Below are 25,579 nucleotides of genomic sequence, written 5' to 3'. Positions count from 1 at the left end.
ATCTTACTGGAATTAATAAAATAGACGTCCCTTGTTCCCATATGTAATGGGGTAAGGGGAGGTAAGATAGTAGGCTACCCCCAACACCAGGTTGAGAGCAGCTTCCGTAGAAGACCTCCGAATTATGAAATGCCATCCATAGGACTCGATCCCACAACTTCAAAGTTAAGAACCTTGTGTTCTACCAACTGAGCTGGATAGTCATCTCTTCTTACTGGAATTAACAGAGTCTAAAAAACAATTTCCTTTTTCTTTCTCTTCTATTTCTATTCCCAGTTCCATCAACGACATTGCTCTCATTTATACTTTAAATTTCCAGACTATGTTCTTTTATTTTTTATTAGCAGCAAGGAAAATATAATAAATAGATGCATGTGGTGTGTGCAGGCTTAGCCCCAGCATCACTAATATGCATGGCCCGGAAATAACTATAATCCTTTAGGCAGTCCAAAATGGCAGAGACGAGTGATGCTAAGTCAGTGTCAACTACACAACATGGAATCTTCCCCAGCTCTGTTTTAAGCTCTTTGAGCTTTGGGGCGGGGCGTTTGAATGGTATCACTAAATCACAATGTCCATATAAGAAGAGGAGATGTACACCTATCAAAACACATATTCATTTTTTTTCTTCTTATGCTCGGACCCAATACCTCAAAGAATAATAACAATTTCTTTACCACTGAGGTTGCTTAGTTCATGCTCGATTTTCATTAAAACCATCCAAATAGTACTTTATTTCATTACCATACTTATTTAGCATTATTTCATCATATTATTGTGATTCTTTTATATATAAAAATTAAGAATACAGTTATTAAAGACAGTGGCGCCGTACGTATGGTTCATGTTAGATGGATACGAACAATTAAAATATAGTAGATAGGAGCAATAACTAAGGATACGGTTGATATGTGGAAAAAATATAAATAGAGCAACTTTATAACGCATAAAACAATTATTAGATCTAATAATACATGTAAGGCTTAGCAGATTAAGCAACTTAGTAAAAAAAAAAAGAGTGCAGTGAATATTGCAGTATGATAATAAGCAATTCAGAATAAAACCAAATCATGACTCCTGATTCCCCTTTACTTTAAAAGGAAAGCACATATTAACCGGCTTGTTACTGTCTTTTTCTCTTATAGATTACCTACATCTCCATGTATAAATCAAAGTAATGGTTTAGGGTTTTGATTAAAAAATGATGGCTCTTAACAGCTGTTGGGGCCAAATTCAAAGGAAGATGAGCTCTTCCAACGAGGTCAAACCTCCCAAAATTATAGTCACAAAATCTGTGAGTGGCCGACAACTTGTTCCTGCCTTCACATGCAAACAAAAATATACGTTACGTGTAATACTTTCGGCCTCCCGCTCTTTTGGTCCATATCTGATTTCGCCATTGGAATTTCGATACATATACGTACAAAACTCTGCTATGTTTGTATTCTGATATAAATACACAACTCCCTATGTATTTCAATCATGTGCAAGTAAAACATAAGAACAATCTGGACGTAGTACATTATAAATGTGGCATTTCTTTTTAAAGAATTTTTTTAACATTATTCTCATGAAAATAACAAAAAGACCCCAAGCATCAATGCCAGGGACTCTGCATTGTTATGTTTCTGAAAAACAAAACAACTTTCTTCCGGATAAAATGTAAATCATCCCTGCTTGCAAATTTCAACACCGATTACTCCAAGGAGATTGTTCTAAAGATGAGTCTCGGTTGGAGTTTTGGTATAGAAAAATGCAGAGATGATGAGCAATTTAACTTGCATCATAAGAAAAGAACAGCAATGTTATTGCAAAGACTATTTATAGTCTAGGAAAGGGTAAAAAATAACCAAGGAACTGAAGATGGAATTTAACGAGGAATACTAAGAAAGTTTGGAGCATGGCTTGGCCTTTCCAGAAACTGGTCTTCTTGAATTCTGCTCTTCTTGGATTGAGGCTCGGGAGAAGAACACACAGATGATGTCACAGCCCAGGAATCGTTCGAATTATCTGAACTAAACTTCACATCCAATACGCCATTTGGGCTTCCTGGAAGGGAGCTAAACCTTCGTTTGTTTGTTTGGTTCCCTTCAGCACTTGTTGTTGCCGATTCTATAATCAACTTACGGCATTCATCTACCTTGTCCTGTTCGAACCAAAATTTAAGAACCAATTTCCGTGTTTAGCATTGGCTTAGAATTAGTGCTAAAAGAGAAAACCCAAGATATATAAAGCAATTACCTTATCGATTCCCAGGATGAGTAATAGCTGGTTTTTGTATTCAACTCTAAGATTAGGTTCTACACAATCCACAGCGTGTAGCATTGTAGCAGTGGCCATTACAGAAGGAAGGTAGCACAGAAACCTAGAGTCTGCCCATGAATTTAACAAGAGCATCTGAGAAAACAGATGTACAACAATAGGATGCATCTTGTTTCTTCAATGCAGATTATGAGGTGCATTCATGTAGATTCAATTCTTATTACCTATTTGAAAGATAAAGGAAAGTATTTTTTTTTCTTTTTTGGTTTTGGTGCTAACCTGAAATGGCAGAGAGCAGAATGCGGTCGCATCTCCTAAGGAAGTCCAAACAAAGAATGTCCTTCAATCCAAGCCTCCTTGCAATGTAATCAAGAAATGAAAGTGGGGTAACAGGGTTCATCTTCCATTGAAGTGTGGAAAGCACTAAAATCTCCATTCTTTGGATGGTTTTAGGCTCAAACACATACCTGCTCTCCTCCACCTAAACAGATCGATAAGAAAACAAGATTAATAACCCGAACCAAATGAAAAATAAATAAAAAAGTAAAAGAAATAACATATATACTTGTAAGTCCAGCAGGAGAGGCACTTGGGTTTCCTCCACTTTGGCTGCAAGAGAAAGACAAGCTACAGCAGCTAGTTGAGTCATCCATGGCTTGTCACTTTGGAATCGGAAGCTAAACAAGAATCTATCGAGATAGTTGACGGCAAGAACAGCAGTGAGAGCAGAGAAGGAGTAGTGGGCATTGACTTTTAACATCCATTCCACAGCTTCACGGCGAGTCTCAGCTAGATTGCCATTGCTTTCAAGGACATCACACAGTTGATCTCTCTCTTCTTTTGAAAGTAGAGAAGAAAGTTCATCATCTTCCCAGGATAAGTCTTGTTCTAACAAGGCTGGAAAAGGGTTTGATTTATTAATCCCATCATTGAAATAACTTCCTCCTACTTCCTCAGGGTAGTTTTCCCTGGGTTCTTCCTCCCAATTCTCTTCTAAACAATAAAGAGCATCAAAAAACAAAACAAGCGTTGAAAGCCATTTCTATCTCTTTTTTTGTACTTTTTTTGTTAGCTTGGTTTCATTACAGAACAGAGGAGATGAAGAGAGAGAAGCCAAAAGACAGAGCTTGAGGCATCATCTCTCAATCTGTGTTTCCCAGAGGGAAGTGAGCAGTAAACCAGGGACGTGTTTAAATTTTGTGGGTTTGATGCAGCAAACAAGGGCTACTACTTAGAAGAGTTTGAAAATTTCTTTTGTGGATTTCTTTTTTGTTTTTTAATAATTGGGGAAGAATACTATATGACCCAGACCTGAACCACGGCATGGGCCATGCAACACAATTATTCGACGCGTGACATTCCGTAACTTGTATCTCTGGACCCCAACCTAAAGTCTAAACCCTTCCAATGCCAATGGATTTTAATTTTTCTTATCTGAATTCTTATACTATATTCTATGAATTTGTATTGTACAGTTCCTTTGTTAAAGGTAGGAATGGGCCCCCGAGGGAGATTTTTTCTTTTCTTTTCATTTCTATAAAATTTGAAGATAAATTAAATTTAAAAAGAATAAACATAATTTAATTTTTGCCTTTTTGGCATTTTATATCGAAGAGAAAGGAGTGTGGAGGATGGCATTGGCGTGCACACAGACCCCAACACATGAAAAGAACGTCTGATTGCAGTGTCCCCAACCCAACCCAAAGAAATTCGACTGTTGAGAAATAGCAGTAGATTTTTTTGGGGTTACCTGTAGCTAAGAACATAGGGTAATTCTATACTATGGATGAGTTGTCGGTTTCGTAAATATATATTATTGAGGTGCAAGTGCATGCATGATGATTAGCTGGATTTCATTTACAGTGTTTTGGAACTCTCACTGGTTGGACCTTGATACCAACATCCACAACGGATATTAATATTAGCAGTGATCCTGCCACAACCATTTAACCTCCTATTTCATCCTTTCATTTTACTTTTTTTACTATAATCTTTGTTATAAATATCTCTGCGTATGATGCAAGGAGCAATTTCATTTATGGTAGCCCCGTAAAAATGGCTGTGCTATTAGAATACAATTCAAAACTCATCCTTACATATATATATATATATTTTTTAATTTTAATTTAATATTTTTATAATATCCATGCAACACCATACACCAGTATGACATATAGTCGACCGAAAAGAGTATTATACGGGATCACCAAAGAGACTAATTAAAATTTTTCTTTAACATGCTTTCATAAAAAAAATATTTACCGGTAGACATTCATAATAAAATAAATAACAACACTTATACAAACAATTTATGCTCCGGAGCTCCCACAAAATAATTAGACAAATATATACAGACCATCTTTTAAAACAAGTAATGACTCGAGTATACAAAACATGAAATTTGAATATACATGCCCTCTAAAGGACTCAAGACGTTCTCTACACTGGATCAGGTCTGGATCACTTCTGGTCAACAAGTTCCCTTACGGTTCTTCACCTAATATGCGTAAGGAAACAAATTCCAAACGCTCTGCTAACTAGCCCAGTGCCATGCTAACGACTAAATTATACTAACAATGATAATTTATAACATGCTCAAATAACTTAATAAGAGTGTACAGTGAAACTATCTAAATTCCAACATTAGTTAGTATCCTTGTTATACTCACTCTCTATCCTATGGTAGACATCATGGTGCGGTTGAGGGATTTCTGTATCTCGTATCTCACGCACCCCTCTAGTATACCAAGGATGTGGCCCAGGGAAACTCTGCATCGAACACCCACACCCCGACTGGCCCACCCTTGTGAGTGTTGGACCTTGCGCCCTACCTAGTCAGTTTTAAGGGCCTTGCACCCTACCTAAGGATATATCCTGACTGCATCTATACTTTTGACACCCTAAACTAAAGAAACTAGGGTGTCTAAATTGTTTCCCCGAGCATCAAACAAGGTTAGTCTTGTTTGTCCTATTTTATTTTTTTCTATGTTTGATTTACATTTTATTACAGTTCTCACTTGTAGTCTTATTTGGGAGTAATTATAGAAATCTATGGAAAACCTCACTTGCCTCTATAATTCTCATTCTTAAAAGCCTACAACATACCCTTGGTATTGATATTGGCCTTACAGTATATATACATACTATGCAGTATCAATACCCCTATAACTATTTCATTCATTTCAACCCAACTTTAAACACCTTTTCTAATACTTATTCTAGTGTTTTACATATATTCAATCTCATTTATGGTCATACTATGGGTCTAGGTCTCCCGAGCAACATTTTTAGCCATTCTTGACATTTCTCTGGTAGAATGTCATTTTGGACAAGGGGTTTCAAAACCAACCTAGGGGTTTTGAAACCTATTATGCATATTTCACTTTTTCACCCGAGAAAACTTTTGCAACACACTCTCAAAGTCCCTAATTTTCTACCTTGAGGTTTCCCAATTATTATTAAAGTTTTATGTGATCATAGATTCAAAAATAAGCTTCGTAACATGCTAATAACACCAAAATAAAAAAATCACCATGGAAATCATCTTACCATGCTTTATCTAACTTTCAAGCAACTACTACTTCCTTAATGACCCGCAATAAGTATAAGAGAATTGTAAATGTGGATACCTTGTGTTATTGGTCACTCTAATGGAGGTTTCTCTTTTCCTTTGACTTTTGAAGTTTCTCCTACCTCTTTCATTATTCAATGTTAAGAAAAAGAAATTCTAAGTGAACCAAAATAATGTAAATAAGAGTGTAAACATTTTTTAAAACATAAAGCTATCAAAGAAACTTGGAATCAAAGATTTCTATTGAGCCTCCCCAAAAACCCATTTTTGAAACTACGGTAAAAACTTACAAAATGAGGCTTAAATTAAAGCTTGAAGAATGGTGATTCAAAATCCTACCTTGGTTTAATCAAAAGGAAATGAAATGCTTATAAAACAAGATAGATTTGAGATGGAAGAGGAAGAGAAACGGAAAATTCTAGAAGGAAGAAGGAAAAAAGTATTTGGAAAGATTTTAGGGGTTTTGGTTTACATGAATCTAATATAAAATGAGGGGAAGTTTTCATCTTCAACAAGTTGGGTAAACTACACTTTAGGTCCCTTACACTTTTAACCCTAATAATTTTCACCACCTTCCATAAACCTCTTGGGCCAACTCAGCCCAATTCCCATTAAACTTGGTCCAAACCATCTTAATACATCTTTTAGGCTCTAAAATGGGTCTCGGGTTGACTCGAATTACTGACCCTGATTTCGGGGCGTTACAACCCAAATAAGTTTTAGTTTAAAATAATTAAAACTTTATTTAATTTTTAAAAATGTCACACGGGTTTACTGTAATAGGATTGTCGTAACCGTCTTTCGGTTGGGCCCCGGAATTAGGCTTCGACTTGAAAAATGTGGATTGGAGTCGCCACCGATCATTTATTTAAAACAAATGGGTTGATCGGATACCTTATTTCTTACATGATCTGCGTCTTACCAGTGATATGTCGGATTCGGGAGTCGGTTACGGTCAAGGAAGGATTATCACCCTTAAAACGCCTTTCGGTACTACGTAATTTCCAGTTGTCTTAATTAAGAAAATTGTAAGTTTAAATTTAAAGGTAAAATAACGATCCGAAAACTTACCACTAATTGATTTAAAAGTGAGCCCTTTAAGAGTCAAAAGATGTATTAGAAAAGGTGATGGAAATAAATTAAATTAAAAATAAAGAAAATAAAGAACAAAATAAAAATAAAGGATACACGATAAATAACATAATCAACATGGAGACATGGAACATGAAGGAAGTAAAATAAAGACAAAGTATGAAAACATATGATTAAAATAGAAAATAAACGAATAAAGAAATAAGAAAGATAAGGTACCATAAAACGAAAAAAAAACAAATAAATAAATAAATAAATGAGGAAAGCAAAATAAAAAAATGATAAGAATTAAATAAAATATACACACACATATATATATATATATATATATATTCAAATGTTGAAATAAAAAATGTAAAATAATAGCGTATACTAAATAAAGTCAAATAATAAAATTAATGAAAACATATAATAATAATAATAATACTATATATACGTATAATAGCTAAATACGAGAGAGAAGAAAAATTTTAATAATAATAGACAAAAGAAATAATGAAAATAAATAAAATAATAATAAAAAAGCAGAGGAAAAATAATAATAATAATAAAAAATAAAAAGAGAATAATAAGAAATATGAAATATACATATATGAAATAACGTATAAATAAAATATATATATAATAAAATAAATAGTAAAAAATATGTACATATATATGCAAGAAGTAATAATAATGACGGAGGGGTTAAATTGAAAGGAAATCAAAACAGAAGGTTGAATTCGCAAGCAAATGGGGGTTTAAAATCGAGTTTTAGGGATCAAATTAGAATTTTTTAAAACGGATGGGACCAAAATGGGATTTTTCTGATTTTGCGTGAAAACAAGCGGATCTGATGCAACGGGTCGGGTCAGCACGCGGACCCTGAATGGGTAAATGGGTCACGTATGTAAGCCATTGTTTTGGCTTGATAATTTCATTTCTCTCTTCTCGTTGAACCCCCCCATCTCTCATTTTTTCTCTGATTTGTTCATCAAATGATGAACAGGCGCCGTGATTCCCAGAACATGGTCGCCGCGCCGTCGATCATCGGCGGCAAAATTTTTTGTTTATTTTAAAGCAAATCGAAAGCTTTTCTTCTCTCTATTCCAAAAATCGAAAGGATTTTTCTTTAAAAATGGGCCTCCAGGGTGTGTAGATCTAAAAAATATTTTTTAAAAAAAAGACCCATCTGTCCATCGACCAAAAAATGGTTTTTGGGTTCGATTCACACCAGATCTCAAAGGAAATACAACATGCAAGGGAGAAACAGAAGTGAACAAGGTAAAAAAAACTATCTTTTATTGCTTTCGAATAGCTACAAATGCTTCGAGTGTTTACGGTTTGCTGTGATTTCTCTCGTAACCGTGTACAAACTTGTGTGTTTGTGTGTAATCCTCTCCCTCACAATGAATTCGATTACATCTATTTATACTGAAAAAACCTATTTTTAGATTACATCCTTGAGTCCTATATAGACTAAAACACTGCCTGATTTGTTGGTGATGGAATCCTACTAACACACGTCCTTTATGTTTGTTGAATGTGCGAGGAACGGCCGTGAAAAGCGGCGTGCAGTTGACCAAGCGGCGCTGGATGAGATAGGGCAGCAACAACTAGGGTTAATCTGGGCCCTTGGATCCTCCCTTGATCCGACGGTTGGTGTGGAGTGGCGCTGTAACGAGGTGTGTATCTAGGGTTTCCAAACAGACCCTAGTTTGCAATGGGTCGTGGGTCACTGTTGCTGGGCTTGGTTCACTGTTGGGCCAGCAGATTGGTCTTGTAGTCTGATTTTGGTCCTGCAATATGCAAACAATAAATAAAATTAATACTAATATATATATATATAATATGTAAATATTATAAAAGTGTGGAGACGAAATTATGTGTCTACAGCTGCCCCTCTTTGCTCATTATCGTGTAACGAAAATAGAGCAAAGATTAAAAGACACAAATTTCATCCTTATCGAATGCCCTCCGTCGTAAAGTTGAAATCCGATATTAAGACTGGTTTGTCAATCACGAAATGACATCCTCGTCGTGAGGTTGAGTCAAAACTTGAATATTTTGAGCACGAATTCCCTCATCGTGAGGTTGAAAACGAGTTCAAAGCTTTTGGCAAGTGGTCTCTGAATCTTCTTATGGCTCAAGATACTTCGTCGTGAAGGTGAAACTTGACCTGAAGACTTTGGTGTTGTGGTGTTACAGATGACTCTCTCGTCGTGAAGTTGAGTCAATCTGTTTGTGAAGTTGGAATTGGGAAATTGTTTATTGACAACCAGCGGTCCCTTCATCGTGAAGTTGAACTTGTGTTGTCTGGGGCCCAATCTCCTTCGTTGTGAAGTTGAAATTGGCTCTGAAATTGGCTCTGAAATTGGGAAGTTGTTTATTGACAACCAGCGGTCCCTTCGTCGTTGAACTTGCGTTGTCTGGAGTCCAATATCCTTCGTTGTGAAGTTGAAATTGGGAAATTGTTTATTGACAACCAGCGGTCCCTTCGTCGTGAAGTTGAACTTACGTTGTCTGGAGTCCAATATCCTTCGTTGTGAAGTTGAAATTGGCTCTGAAATTGTTTATTGACAACCAGCGGTCCCTTCGTCGTGAAGTTGAACTTGCGTTGTCTGGAGTCCAATATCCTTCGTTGTGAAGTTGAAATTGGCCTTGAAATTGTTTATTGACAACCAGCGGTCCCTTCGTCATGAAGTTGAACTTGCGTTGTCTGGAGTCCAATATCCTTCGTTGTGAAGTTGAAATTGGCCCTGAAATTGTTTATTGACAACCAGCGGTCCCTTCGTCATGAAGTTGAACTTGCATTGTCTGGAGTCCAATATCCTTCGTTGTGAAGTTGAAATTGGCCCTGAAATTGTTTATTGACAACCAGCGGTCCCTTCGTCATGAAGTTGAACTTGCGTTGTCTGGAGTCCAATATCCTTCGTTGTGAAGTTGAAATTGGCTCTGAAATTGAGAAATGTTTGTTGACAACCAGCGGTCCCTTCGTCGTGAAGTTGAACTTGCGTTGTCTGGAGTCCAATATCCTTCGTTGTGAAGTTGAAATTGGCTCTGGGTAAAACCTGCAAAGATATGCTTATATGTGATGTTATGGATGTCATGCTCTTAGGTATGCCTAAAATGCATATGCAACATATGTTATTCTGGGCTCTGGAGAGAAATCTCGATCTTGGGTGGCCTGTCGTTGTTGACTCTTGATTTTGAAGGCTTGAAGTTCCGATCTCGGATCTTGAATTCTTCAAATGTTTAAATCTGATGTGCACATTCTATTTTTTTTTTTGATTTGGGAGATGCTCCTCAACCATCTCAAGTATGTGCATGAGTCTTGATCGGCTTTTGGGTACCTGTACTTTTTCATGAATCCTTGTACAGTAATATGCGATTATCTTTTCACAAAAATAAATAAATCATTAGGTTTAAATCTAATTCAAGATGCTCAGAAGGAATTAGAGGAAAGATTGTCTTTATTCATAAGGGAGGAGAAAAACCAATAATACATGGCAAACATTCTAGAAAATGAATACAGGGTGAGGTGTAACTGAATGTCTCAGATCTCGATAATGTAGGCACTTCTGAGCTGAAAAGCCGTTTGGTGACCTTGAATACAGCCTTTTCCAAAGGATCTTTGAAAATGTGACAACGTTCAGGAGAGTGCAACATTTCTCTGATTTATTGAGTTTGTAGAAGATTCCTGTGCCGGGATGTTTCCACTGTTAATATCCAAATCGCCCTTTCCGGGTTTTCAACTTGGACTCATCCTTGGTTGCAAGACGCCCTTTGCGGGTTTTCATCTTGAACCTACCTTATTTTCTCTTCTTTTATTATTTTTTCCTCTTTTTTTTTCAACTTAGGACGCCCTCTCGGGTTTTCATCCTAAGCGAAGTATTTCTTGACTGCGTCCGAGTTGATGGGATGTGACAGTTCAGGTCCGTCCATTTCAGCCAGGATGAGGGCTCCTCCGGAGAAAGCCTTTTTCACGACATAAGGTCCTTCCCAATTTGGCATCCATTTTCCTCGGAAATCTTTCTGGACTTGCCAAATTCTTTTTAACACCAGATCTCCCACGCGGAATATTCTTGGGCGCACCTTTTTGTCATGTGCTCGGATCATTCGTTTCTGATAGATTTGACCATGATGAATGGCTTTCAGTCTTTTTTCATCTATCAGATTAAGCTGATCATATCTGGATTGTGCCCACTCTGCATCATCCAGTTTGACTTCTGACAAGACCCTGAGAGACGGAATCTCGACTTCAATGGGTAGCACTGCTTCCATTCCATAGGCTAGTGAAAATGGAGTTGCCCCAGTCGAAGTTCGTACCGAGGCTCGATAAGCGAACAAGGCAAAAGGTAACTTCTCATGCCAGTCTTTGTAAGTTTCAGTCGTTTTCTCCACTATCTTCTTAATATTTTTGTTTGCTGCTTCTACTGCTCTGTTCATCTTTGGTCTGTAAGCAGTGGAATTGTGATGTTTTATGTTGAAATGTTCGCAAGCAGCACTCATCATCTTGTTGTTCAAGTTTGTTGCATTATCGGTGATAATCCTTTCAGGTAGACCATACCGACATATAATTTCTTTCTTCAGAAACTTGCAAATAGTGGATTGAGTGACACTGGCATATGACGCAACCTCTACCCATTTCGTGAAATAGTCAATTGCTACGAGAATGAAACGGTGACCATTCGAAGCCTTCGGATGGATTTGCCCGATAACGTCTATGCCCCACACAGAGAAAGGCCATGGTGACGCCATTACATGAAGCGGATGAGGTGGAACATTTATCTTGTCTCCATAAATCTGACATTTATGACATCTCCTAGCATAGTTGATGCAATCGCTTTCCAGCGAGGACCAAAAATATCCGCATCTCATTATTTGTCTTGACATCATATGCCCATTTGCATGTGCTCCACAAACTCCATCATGTACTTCATCAGCTATCATTTTTGCCTCTTCAGCATCGACGCACCTTAACAGAACTTGGTTATAGCTTTTCTTGTATAAAACCTCTCCATCAAGGACGTATCCAGCTGCCAACCTTCTAAGGGTTCTCTTATCGGTTTCGGTGGCTTTTTCTGGATAACTCTGATGCTTGATATACTGCAGAATGTTGTAGTACCAAGGCTTAGTGTCTTTCACTTCTTCAATTTGGTAACAATGAGCTGGGTATTCAAATGACTGCATGTTAATTGGCATCATTTCAGACTCCCCACCAGCCCTGAATGCGGCGGCCAATGTAGCTAAAGCGTCAGCCATCTGATTTTCTTCTCTAGGCACGTAGTGGAAGGTGACTTCGTCGAACTCTTCGAGTAGATCCAGCACTAGTCTCCGGTATTCTAACAGTTTTATATCCTTAGTTTCCCATTCTCCTCGGAGCTGATAGATTACTAAGGCTGAATCACCATACACCCGCAAAGTCTTTATATTTTGCCCCAATGTAGCCCGAATTCCCAAGACGCATGCTTCATATTCAGCCATGTTATTGGTGCAATCAAAGTTTAGTCTGCTGGTAAATGGGTAATGACTCCCTTCCGGAGAGATCAGGATTGCCCCGATGCCATGTCCTAATGCATTTGATGCTCCATCGAAATGCATTTTCCAGGAGCTGTCTGTTGAAGTATCTGCTTCTTCTAAAGATATGGCCATCAAGTTTTCATCTGGGAAATCAAAGTCCAGCGGCTCATAGCTCTCATCAGTTCTGCTTGCCAAAAAATCGGATATGGCACTGCCTTTTATCGCGTTTTGGCTCACGTATTCGATGTCAAATTCAGACAAAAGCATCTGCCATCGGGCTAACTTTCCGGATAGAGCAGGTACACCCATCATGTATTTTAGTGGGTCTAACTTGGAAATCAGCCAAGTGGTGTGATACAACATGTATTGTCGAAGTCTTTTTGTAGCCCAGACCAGGGCACAACAAACCTTCTCCATAGGAGGATATCGGACCTCGCAATCGGTGAACTTCTTGCTTAAGTAGTAGATGGCTCTTTCTTTCTTCCCAGACTCGTCATGTTGACCCAGGACACACCCCATGGAGCTCTCGAATATGGAGAGATACAAGAACAGAGGTTTTCCTGGGATAGGGGACATCAGGATAGGAGCGTGGGACAAGTACTCTTTTACCTTCTTAAATGCAATCTGACAGTTTTCATCCCATGTTCCAGGGCTGTTTTTTCGGAGAAGGCGAAAGATTGGATCACACTTGTCAGTTAACTGAGATATAAACCGGGCTATGTAATTCAATCTTCCTAAAAAACCTCGGACCTCCTTTTGTGTTCGTGGAGGAGGTAGACTCTGGATAGCCTTAACCTTATCAGGATCAACCTCAATGCCTTTTCTGCTGACTATAAAGCCTAATAGTTTCCCGGATATCACCCCGAAGGTACACTTGCTAGGGTTCAGTCGTAACCGGAATTTCCTCAATCTCTGGAAGAGCTTTCTCAGATTCTTGACATGTTCATTCTCGGTCCGTGCCTTGACAATCATGTTGTCGACATAAACCTCGATCTCTTAGTGCATCATGTCGTGGAACAGGGTTACCATGGCTCTCTGATATGTTGCCCCATCATTCTTTAATCCGAAAGGCATCACTTTGTAACAGAAAGTTCCCCACATTGTGACAAAAGTGGTCTTCTCCATGTCTTCGGGATGCATCTTGATCTGATTGTACCCCGAAAATCCATCCATGAATGAAAAGTATGCGTTCCCGGCCGTGTTGTCCACCAGAGTGTCTATGTGTGGCAGAGGAAAGTTGTCCTTGGGACTTGCCTTGTTAAGGTCCCGGTAATCGACACACATGCGTACTTTCCCATCCTTCTTCGGCACAGGCACTATGTTGGCCACCCACTCCGGGTATTTGGCTACTTGGAGAAAACCGGCATCAAATTGCTTCTTGACTTCTTCCTTGATCTTAAGGAGCATTTCTGGTCACATTCTTCTCAGTTTTTGCTGCACAGGTTTGAATTCTGGTTTGATTGGCAGTTCGTGAACTACCATATCTGTGTCTAGTCCCGGTATGTCTTGATACGACCAAGTGAACACATCTCCGTACTCCTGAAGTAAGACTATCAGGTTTTTTCTTGCTTCAGTCGAAAGAGTTGTGCCGATTTTAACCTCCTTTCGATCTTCCTCAGTGCCCAAATTTAAGATTTCGATCGCCTCCTCATGTGGCAGTATTTGCTTTTCTTCTCTTTCTATCATTCTCAACAATTCGGTAGGCAAGTTGTACTCCTCTTCATTATCGCATTCATCAAATTCCCCAAGACAAATGGTTGATTCAAAATCCACCTCCGGATCAGGATCATCAGTGCCCACATTATCGTTATCTGGGAACCTGAAAGGAGGAAGATGTGCATGTGTGAGAGGATAATATCCCACGCGGAATGGTCAAGAACTAACTTTGAGAGTAACTGGAAATGAAGTACTGGAATGAAGGAGATAGCTAATGAATTAAAAAAGAAAAATTTGTTTGCCATGGAAAAGAAAAATGCATCTTTTATTAAACTTAAACAAAATATTTATTCACCCTTACAAAAGATCACCTATTGCCCCGGGTATAGGCAAATAGGGATAGTTCGAATATTACTCTGAAAGATTCTTGTAAACCACAGGTAGCTCTTCCACCGACCAACTGCTAGGCACGAACCCATGTGGCAGAGGGCATATCTCGGATCTATCTCCGTTGTCAACATCTTCTGTGGTCATGGCATTAATGTTCAGATCTTCCAGAGCCGTTTCTAACTCGGATATGGTGGTCTCAAACACATAACCACCTGACTTGAATGTTCTGAAAAGCGACGGGAATGTCATAGGCTTCCATTGGAGTTCGTTTCCAGTCAATCTGGCTAATCTTCTCTCCCGGTTCTTCTGGATCTCCTTTCTTTTTTCATGATAACTGGGCTGGAAACCGAGCCCAAACTGGTCTAATTTTGAAATCGGAAGGACATGATTAATCCTTCCTTGCAAATATTTCCCAAAACTTCTTCCAGTCCTGGCGCCTCGGCCCAAGGTTTGCTTGATCTCCATCTTTGTGCATTTGGAGAGTCGGGGTCTTGGAATCTTCTTTCCTTCCGCCACGAATGTGGCATTCACAAACTCTAAGGAGCGGAACGAACATTCTACCGCTTCCTCGTCTACTTCGATGTATGGAGCCTCCGTGGTCACGCTTGCCACAATATCTTCCTCAGCGTTGATAATTACTAAGGCCCTGTCAATAACAAATTTAACTTTTTGGTGCAACGTGGAGGGTACTGCACCGGCTTGGTGAATCCATGGCCTTCCCAAAAGATAGCTATAGGACGGCATGATATCCATCACCAGGAACTCAACATCATATGTGGCTGGTCCGATGGTCAATGGTACCTCGATCTTTCCGATTACCTCTCTTTTGGTCCCATCAAATGCTCGGACCACATTCTGACAAGCTCTCATATGAGAGGTATCTATTGGTAGCCTCTTCAATGTAACCAAAGGCATCACGTTCAGGGCCGAACCATTATCGATTAAGACACTTGGTAAGGCGTGCCCCTTACAGTAGGTAGTAATGTGTAACGCCTTTGTTCAGCCTCTTTCTCCGGATGGAATCTCATCATTTGAAAACGAGATGAGATTATCAGCTTGAATATTGTTCACCAGTCGATCTACCTTGCTGACTGGTATGTCTTGTGGCACGAACGTTTGATTAAGGACATTCAACAGCGCTTCTCGGTGTGCTTCCGAGCTTAAAAATAGTGCTAGCATTGAAGTACGTGTAGGTAAGTTGTGGAGTTGTTCTACAATGTTGTACTCGCTGTGCTACAAGATCTTGAGGAACTCTTTAGCTTCTTCCTCCTTTATAGGTTCATTGACAACTAGCACATCTTCTTTGAACGACTCAAGTGGTCTTTGCCCCACTTTGCTATTACATCCTCCGGAAGTCCTCACCTGACATTCGTACTTCCATGGCACTTGCCGATTGTCCTTATATTGAAAAGGCCGAGGTGTTGAGATTACCACATTGGCTGGTGTTGTTACTGTCATGCTTGCCTTAGGGGTAATTATCAAAGGACTACCCCTACCAAATCCTCTGTCTGATGATTCTCTAGTGGTACAAACATCTGCTTCCAAGGACTCCTGAATTTCTTCATAAAACTCCAGCTCTTTCTGGTCCATCATGAGCTGGACTAACGATCTGAACTCTGGGCAATCTTGCACTTTATGCCCTTCCTTGTTGTGGTAACAACAATGGTTACCATCTTCATTTTCTGTCGTATCTGGACATGGTGCAAGAAGCCCTGCCTTCACCATTTGGCTCCATACCCAAGCCAAGGGAGATTTGATCTCTGAAACACTCGATTTAACTTTCCTGCCCCCTTCGGTAGTAACGGCATTAATTCATGTCTCCTGATGATTGGGCAAGGGATTCTGGGCGACGTTTGGTGCTCCGGAGTTGAAAGTGATCCAATTCTTGTTACGCATTCGTTGCACAAGTCTCTTGAATGCGAGACAACTTTCAATCGAATGCCCCTGCACACTGCCATGGTATTCGCAGTGAGCGCTCTCGTCATACCATTTCGGGTAAGGGGGCTTTATTGGATCCATGGGATAAGGCGACACTGCATGAGTGTCGAAGAGCTGTTGGTATAATTCTTTATACATCAAGGGAATGGGGTCAAACTGCTCCCTTTCCCTTTCCCTTCTTGGGTCCCTCTGGTTTTGTCTAGAAGTACCGGATGGTACAGCTGCTGTGGAATTTGAACTTGAGATCGTAACCCCCTTGTTGACGTTGTAGGTGTTCACATTGTTCCCTTTCCCTTCTTGGGTCCCTCCCTCAATCTTTCCTTGTTTAATGGCCAACTCGATCATTTCACCGGCCATGACTAAATCTGAAAAACTCCCCGATGTGATTGCTACCAAATGCCCGAAGTAAGGTGCCTTCAGGGTCTGTACAAACAGCTTTCTAGTTTCCTTTTCATCCAAGGGTGGATGAACTTGCACAGATAAATCCCTCCATCTCTGTGCGTACTGTCGGAAACTCTCATTGTGTTTCTTCTCCAGGCTTTGTAACATAACCCGGTCTGGTCTCATATCGTTGATATGCTTATACTGCTCCAAGAAAGACTTGGCTAAGTCTTTCCACGTCTTGATATGAGTTCGACTAAGCTGGTTGTACTACCGAATAGCTGAACCGGACAGGCTCTCCTGAAAGCAATGGATCAGGAGTTGGTCATTCCCGCCATATCCTGTCATCTTTCGACAGAACATAGTGATATGGGCTGAAGGGCAGCTGTTCCCGTTGAACTTCTCAAACTCAGGAACTTTAAACTTTGGTGGAAGCACCAAGTCTGGAACTAGGCTCAGCTCCATTGCGTCTACTCCATAATAATCATGGTCTCCCTGGACCATATTTATTTGATCTTCTAATATTTTTATCTTTTCTTCCATTTTTTTGGCTTTATCTTCCTCATCAAAGTCTGGGACATGATAATCATCCGGATGATCGTCAGGGATAATTGTAGAAGTTTGTATCTTCACAGCAGGTGCAACTTTCGCTTTGGTATCGAATGAGTCCCCGGGTAGTGCTGCTTTCCCTTTAGTAGCAGATGCGTCCCCGGGCAATATTCCGGGTGAGATAACCACTTGCGGGGTTGGTGGTATGGCCACCCCCTCGGAAGAAATGCCCCCTGATGCACTAGCTTGTTGTAGACCCGACAACTTGGCTACGATTTGGTCGACCAAGGACTCCTGATTTTTCTTTATGGACTCCAGAGTACTTTCACTGTTCTGAGCCATCTTATCTTCTAATTCCTTTTGAAGTGTTGTCATGTTCTCTTCGTTCTTCTCCATTCTGGCTTCCATTTATCTCTTTTTTGCTCGAGTATTGTGCGGGTGATGTGTATCTGATGCTTGCGGTGGTAAGCTCGGTGTCTGAGACATGTTCTGTTAGTTAATACGAATGTAAAAACATGGAAAATATAAAATAAACAAACATGAAATATAAAATGCAAGAAATGCATTGTATGATGTATGCAATTGGAGGCATTGATCCAGAAAAGTGTTCATTATTATAAATAATCCTTATTCAGACAAAAATGTTTTATCTTTTTAGAGACATAAAAACAAATTAAAGGTACATTCGGACTAAATCCTCTAGACCCCGAACGGCTTCCAGTAGGTTGACGAGTCTTCTGCCTTCATCTGTTACTGGTTGAATGCCTTGTCGAACCACTCCAGCTCCCTTGCTAGGCCGTGAAGATGACGGGCTGCTTTTGCACTTGATCCAGGAAATCTCGGATGGTTGCATCTCGGGCCCTCACCCTTTGCTGTGCTTGCTCCCAACGGAAACGCCATTGTAATCCTCCATCGAAAGGTACTATCTGAAGCTCGTTTGCTTGCCTCTTGAACCCATCTACCACAGCTTCCAACTCAGCTATCATCTTGCCATTTTTATCATGTTGTTTCTCTAAGTCAGCTACCCGAACTCTCAAGCGCTGGTTCTGATATTGACTATCTGCCAAGCGTATTTGGGCAGTCTTCGTTTGTTCTTTCCAAGCTCTCTCATCAGGCCCCTCGAACTTCCTTTTCAGGCTATGAGTTTCGTCTTTCCAGTATTCAGAGGTTACTTTCAACTTGGAGTTATCCTTGACCTTATCTTGATACCCCTTTCTCAGGTCTTCGAGCTCAAAGCGGACTCTTTTTTGCTCTCTTTCCAGTTTATCTGCCCGATCTTTCTGAGAGTCAGCATCAAGCTTCCACTGATAACGTTCAGCTTCAAGTTCCCTTATCCTCTGCTTTAGCTCATTATTCACAGCTTCAAACTCGGTCTTGGCTATCTCGAGTTCAGAAGGGACATGCATGAGATGTTCCTCCATGGTACGGGTGTCTTCATAGTCTGGTACCGGAATATTGTCATTTTTCCTTAACCTTCGCCACTCCACATAATCAGGAGTAAGCATACTTCTGGCAGATACAACATCCATCCGGAATACTTTCCTCCATGAATCGGCTACTTCCTTGATCATCTTCTTATAGCTGTCACCGTAATACTCAAACTCTGACCTAGCTAGTCCATATGTCGCTGGGACAAACTGACGTGCCCCATATTGTCTAAGTGCTAATAACGGAGTATACCCGACTGCTCCCCAAAGTCCAAGTAAGGTCACAGTGTCGGAGTCACCACATCGAAAAAGAACATCACTGAGGAATAACCAGGGGGCTCTCCAGACAATATCTCGGTCCTGAAGATGTGTAAAGACCTTCATCCATTTTTCCTGCGAAGCGCCTTCATGCCATTTCAAGGTGATGAATTCACCTAGAGGTGAATAGGTGGTGCTGAAACGGCGGTAGGCAACCCCGTTAGTCTTCCAGAAGTGGCTGTGAATCCAGACTTGAAGGAGCTGAATACACCCGGTGAATCTTCCTCCGCCAGTTCTTCGGCAATGATTGAGAGATCGAAATGTCTCAGCCAAGATGGCTGGTGCTGGGTTAACTCGTTTCGAGAGTTGCTCAAACAGTTCCACTACGGTGGCATCAATGTATCCCAAGGTCTTTGGGAATATAATTAGACCATACAGACCTAATGCAAACATGTCTATTGTCTTCCACTCATCGGGATGGTACTTCATCAGTTGATTGATATGAAGCCAAGCGATTCATTCTCCATTACCCTTACATCGAGCTCGGTCAGTTACCCATTTTTCATCAACTCCGGCAACCTTAGCTAGTGCATTTTTGAAAGGTTGACTTTTAATGTGCTTAAGGTAGGCCCGCTCGAGTTTGATGTTTTCACAATGCAGCAGTGTAGTGTACTCTTCTATGGTGGGCACCATGTCTTCCCGGTTAAAGGTGAAGCAACTGTATCCCGGGTTCCAGAATTGAACCAAGGCTCTGATTAGGGGCTCATCAATCTTAACATGAAGCAAAAGTGCAACATCACCGTACCGTTGGCTGAACTTCTGTTTCACCTCATTCTTCCAACTGTCCCAGATGTCCCGGAGCTCTTGTACGTCATTCTGCTTTAGGCTGATCGAGGCGTAGCTAACCAGCTCTGACACATAGCTGTCTTGAAGACTGTCTCCCTTTTCCTTCTGAGTCTTCTCGGACCATAGTCGTACCTCGGGGTTTTTAATCTCTTGTATTACAACACCTTTATCCATTAATTCAGATTATTTTGTGCGTAATGAACGTCTTTTTAGGGATCAATGGCCTCTTGTTATGATGCAAATGCTAAAAAAAACAAACACAAAGGTAAAAAGTTAGTAAAAGTATAAATAAATAAATAAATGAAAAAAGAGAAGAAAAAAAATGGCAAGGGAAAAAAAATAGGGACAAAAACATGGTTAGGTAAACAATGTCCTAGGTTTTGGAATGTGGTTTTGGGGTAGGCTCTTTCTTCAAAAGTCTCCCGGTTTAGGTTCTAAAAACGGTACTCGAGTCCTCCTTATCGGTGCCCCTTGGGCTTACCAGACCTTAGTCCTAAACCCGTCACAGGCTTGTGTGGACTAAGTTAAACTCGAGGGGACACATTCCCTTATGTCTATGCGGAGAATAAATTCACACGAAGACATAAGGTATATGAATCCCGAAGGCTACTTGCTAGGCATATGCGGTGAATAAATTCACACGAATGCGTCGTTTTCACCCCCACTTAAAGGGTTCGGAGCTCGGGTATAGAGCCTTTGGATGAAAAAGTTTGGAAAGCTGAAATCATTAGAAAACGGTCAGTCCAACTATTTACTCGAAAAAAAAAACCAAAAGTAAGTAATAAGGATCGCAATGTTACCTTAAAGTTCAAACTTACCCTTTTCATTAAAAAGACAACTGGAAATTACCTTAGCCTGACTCGCTTACCTAGGTCCCCAGCGGAGTCGCCAAGCTGTCGTAACCGTCTTTCGGTTGGGCCCCGGAATTGGGCTTCGACTTGAAAAATGTGGATTGGAGTCGCCACCGATCATTTATTTAAAACAAATGGGTTGATCGGATACCTTATTTCTTACATGATCTGCGTCTTACCAGTGATATGTCGGATTCGGGAGTCGGTTACGGTCAAGGAAGGATTATCACCCTTAAAACGCCCTTTCGGTACTACGTAATTTCCAGTTGTCTTAATTAAGAAAATTGTAAGTTTAAATTTAAAGGTAAAATAACGATCCGAAAACTTACCACTAATTGATTTAAAAGTGAGCCCTTTAAGAGTCAAAAGATGTATTAGAAAAGGTGATGGAAATAAATTAAAAAAATAAAGAAAATGAAGAACAAATAAAAATAAAGGATACACAATAAATAACATAATCAACATGGAGACATGGAACATGAAGGAAGTAAAATAAAGACAAAGTATGAAACATATGATAAAATAGAAAATAAACGAATAAAGAAATAAGAAAAGATAAGGTACCATAAAACGAAAAAAAAAAACAAATAAATAAATAAATAAATGAGGAAAGCAAAATAAAAAAATGATAAGAATTAAATAAAATATACACACACATATATGTATACATATATATATATATATATTCAAATGTTGAAATAAAAAATGTAAAATAATAGCGTATACTAAATAAAGTCAAATAATAAAATTAATGAAAACATATAATAATATATATATACGTATAATAGCTAAATATGAGAGAAGAAAAATTTAATAATAATAGACAAAAGAAATAATGAAATAATAAAAAATAATAAAAAGCAGAGGAAAAAAAAATAATATTAAAAATAAAAAGAGAATAATATGAATATGAAATATACATATATGTATAACGTATAAATAAAAATATATAATAAAATAAATAGTAAAAAATATGTACATATATATGCAAGAAGTAATAATAATGACGGAGGGGTTAAATTGAAAGGAAATCAAAACAGAAGGTCGAATTCGCAAGCAAATGGGGGTTTAAAATCGAGTTTTAGGGATCAAATTAGAATTTTTTAAAACGGATGGGACCAAAATGGGATTTTTCGATTTTGCGTGAAACAAGCGGATCTGATGCAACGGGTCGGGTCAGCACGCGGACCCTGAATGGGTAAATGGGTCACGTATGTAAGCCATTGTTTTGGCTTGATAATTTCATTCTCTCTTCTCGCTGAAACCCCCCCCCATCTCTCATTTTTTCTCTGATTTGTTCATCAAAGGATGAACAGGCGCCGTGATTCCCAGAATATGGTCGTCGCGCCGCCGATCATCGGCGGCAAAATATTTTGTTTATTTTAAAGCAAATCGAAAGCTTTTCTTCTCTATTCCAAAAATCGAAAGGATTTTTCTTTAAAAATGGGCCTCCAGGTGTGGAGATCTAAAAAAATATTTTTTTTTAAAAAAAGACCCATCTGTCCATCGACCAAAAATGGTTTTTGGGTTCGATTCACACCAGATCTCAAAGGAAATACACATGCAAGGGAGAAACAAAGTGAACAAGATAAAAAAAACTACCTTTTATGCTTTCGAATAGCTACAAATGCTTCGAGTGTTTACGGTTTGCTGTGATTTCTCTCTGTACCGTGTACAACTTGTGTGTTTGTGTGTAATCCTCTCCCTCACAATGAATTCGATTACATCTATTTATACTGAAAAAACCTATTTTTAGATTACATCCTTGAGTCCTATATAGACTAAAACACTGCCTTATTGTTGGTGATGGAATCCTACTAACACACGTCCTTATGTTTGTTGAATGTGCGAGGAACGGCCGTGAAAATCGGCGTGCAGTTGACCAAGCGGCGCTGGATGAGATAGGGCAGCAACAACTAGGGTTAATCTGGGCCTTGGATCCTCCCTTGATCCGACGGTTGGGTGGAGTGGCGCTGTAACGAGGTGTGTATCTAGGGTTTCCAAACAGACCCTAGTTTGCAATGGTCGTGGGGTCACTGTTGCTGGGCTTGGTCCATGTTGGGCCAACAGATTGGTTTTGTAATCTGATTTTGGTCTGCAATATGCAAACAATAAATAAAATTAATACTAATATATATATATATATAATGTAAATATTATAAAGTGTGGGAGACGAAATTATGTGTCTACAAGGATAGTGGTAAGTATTACTGTGAAAGGGTACAGAAAAGAAAACAGAGTTGTATGAATTGAAGCATGCAGCCAAATAATTAATGAAAGAAATGGAGGCAGAGGTGCTAGAAATTCAAAATGCTGTAGCTTGCCTTGTTAAAACGAAATGTGTACAAGTTTGAGTAGAGGGGTAATGAGGTGTGTTATTTCAGTTTCGTCCCTGTTGGGTGTTACATCTGTTCCTTTTTGGTCTCTTCAATGCGGCCTCCATTATTAACAGAAATGTTACTATACAGAGTATGCATGCTTGGTTGCAGAAAGCCATGAAAAAACATTCAAATTAATTCTACAATTAGAAAAACAGTTCCCCATGGAATTTAGTGCTCTCCAGCAGGATAACTCAATTCCTTTCTTTTTTTTTTTGGGTGTGCATTAATTCTAGAATAATAAGCTTGTTGAGAACAGAAAAGAGGATTTTTTTCCATACATCAAAAATTATTTAGAAACCTATCCCCTATTTTTCAATTATTTTGAAGAAAAACCCATTCTTTTTATTAATTTTAAAATTTTAAATTTATTTTGACAAGATAAAAAACATTGGTTATTCAAAGTACAATAAAAATTTAAAACCATAACTGTAAACTAAAACACACAAAATAATAATAATAATAATAATATTTTTTAATCATTATTAACATAAAAAATTAATCTCTTTAGATCATACAATAACATACAATACAATGAAAAGATTAAAAACCTAACCAAATAAACTTGAATAACATGTAGATACAAATTAGATCAGACCAAATCAACAAGCAAACCACAAAATATCAAGCTATTGAAAAATCATCGACAACATGTAAATTAGAATCGAGTGACGTGAGAAAAGTAGTACGAACACAAATTGTGTATCCAAATCCAATATGAGGGTATAAAACAGAGGAGATTGGAATGATAACAAATAAGAGTTGTCTTGATCAGTCATGACAATGTCAAATATAACCCTGAGAAAAATATAAACGAAAATAATGGCCAAACGACCGAAAACATATCAAAAGACATAGAAAACGTGTTATAAGGACATAGAAAAATTGTCATAGAGATATAATTATTAAAAAAATAAAAAATAAAGGACATCATAATAAAATAAAAAAAAAACAATTAATATTAATAGTCGACGACTAACATCAAAATTAATGTCGTTATGGACCACAAAGATGAAAAAGTAAAAGTCTTACATCGACAAAAAAAATTAGAGTTGAAAATCCTTACTAGTATATTATTTAAATATTTCTGATTATTTTTAAAATTGCAAGCTTTTTTTAAATATATTCGTTCAAAAAAACTTTAAACATATAATACTTATATTGTAAATTAAACATTATTAAAATTATAATAAGAATTAATTAGGATTAAAAGGAAAAGTTGAATATTACAAAAAAGAAACTTAAATATTAAATTGAGATGAAACTAATAGTAGTAATAAAAAATATTCACTAAAAAATAAAGAGTTAATCTCAATTTTTAATTTCTCCTCATCCAATCGATCGTAAAAATGTGTAAAACTAAAAATTTACACCAAATAAATGGATCCAACCCTTACATTATACATGAAGATTAAATTTAGATGTCAAAATATTGTTTTTTAATAAATAAAAAAAGGAGTTGCCTTTGAGGCATGCAAAATGGTAGGGGTGCGGTAAATGAAAATGAGAATTCGGAATTGTATGGCAGTGAGGGAACCATTAATGGAGGTGCTGGTGAGGAGTCGGTGAAAAGGGTGTTGTACTCTCATGAATTGCTTTCCTTGCCTTTGCTTTGCTGTACTCCTGCTTCTCACTTTCCTTCTTTACGGAGCTCGATCCCCTATAAATGAAACACACATCAACAATTAAAGAAAAGTAAAAAGAGCAAAATGAACTACGGGTGAGCGTTCACGTCGTAAATGCCTCATCATACCTGCATTTTCACGTATTGTTATATAATTTTTATTATATTTATACATTATTTATTTATATTATATTTGTTTATTGTTAAAAAAAACTAACCCCACAATTAGTCAATCTAATAGAATAAGACACTAAATTTTTAAGTAAAATCATGAGTTCAAATCTTAATAAAAATGAGTTAGAGTGTCACATGACCTACAAAATTTCCTCTAAAATTTCCTGAAGGGAAAAAAAACACAGATGAGAAAGTATGGGTGGTGCTTTTCGCCATCTCACTGAAACCATACACAACAGAAAGCAAAGACTTGGCTTTATTGGGACTCACGAACCCAGTTGCTTTGCAGCCTGATGACCACACACCTACATAAGGGCAAGGGCAAGACGAACTCCAAAGATGCCATCTGTTTCTCATCAAAGTAATTTTCTTCTAATATGTATCCACGTCTATGTATGTATTCAATATTCAAGAATCAAGATACCATGCAGTTCTTGGAGAGAAATTAAACCATTTTATTGCCTTTGCAAAGAATTCAGGACCTATTATAGAGCTCTTTGACCAATCCTAATATTTTGTAAAACCAATAGCCAGCTAAGGATATGAGAAAGCTTCCTACAACATATACAAAACTTGCACAAAGCCAACCACGACGAGATAGATTCAAGTCGACAGAGTGAGAGGCTCACTTCAATAATATTTTTTTTTCTGTCCCCGTTTGCAAATGTCACATGAAGCAT

At 38.4% G+C, this 25,579-nt stretch overlaps 1 protein-coding gene across 1 annotated transcript; it reads right to left on the bottom strand.

Annotated features, from left to right (window-relative positions):
- Positions 1-1,703: 1,703 nt before the first annotated feature.
- Positions 1,704-25,256, bottom strand: LOC120191402 (cyclin-D3-1-like). Its single transcript, XM_039194353.1, has 6 exons — positions 25,081-25,256; positions 24,707-24,761; positions 2,828-3,304; positions 2,542-2,743; positions 2,242-2,372; positions 1,704-2,146 (listed from the first exon to the last, which is right to left on the bottom strand). Exons 1-6 carry the CDS (start codon positions 25,254-25,256, stop codon positions 1,871-1,873), a joined length of 1,317 nt encoding a protein of 438 aa, XP_039050284.1. The 3' UTR covers positions 1,704-1,870.
- Positions 25,257-25,579: the final 323 nt, after the last annotated feature.

The sequence above is a fragment of the Hibiscus syriacus genome, unplaced genomic scaffold, assembly GCF_006381635.1.
Source record: "Hibiscus syriacus cultivar Baekdansim isolate YM2019G1 unplaced genomic scaffold, ASM638163v2 tig00116968_pilon, whole genome shotgun sequence".
NCBI lineage: Eukaryota > Viridiplantae > Streptophyta > Magnoliopsida > Malvales > Malvaceae > Hibiscus > Hibiscus syriacus.
The sequence above is the reverse complement of the archived record's forward strand: the minus strand, read 5'-3'. Positions and strand labels throughout refer to the sequence as shown.

Bases quoted from the DNA above. Each gene is read 5' to 3' on its own strand.
- LOC120191402 (XM_039194353.1), bottom strand. From the start codon at position 25,256: ATGAGAAACAGATGGCATCTTTGGAGTTCGTCTTGCCCTTGCCCTTAT. The intron at 2,744-2,827 runs GTATATATGTTA...CGATCTGTTTAG, and splicing joins CTCTCCTGCTGGACTTACAA to GTGGAGGAGAGCAGGTATGT. The intron at 2,373-2,541 runs GTTAGCACCAAA...ATTCATGGGCAG, and splicing joins TCTGCTCTCTGCCATTTCAG to ACTCTAGGTTTCTGTGCTAC.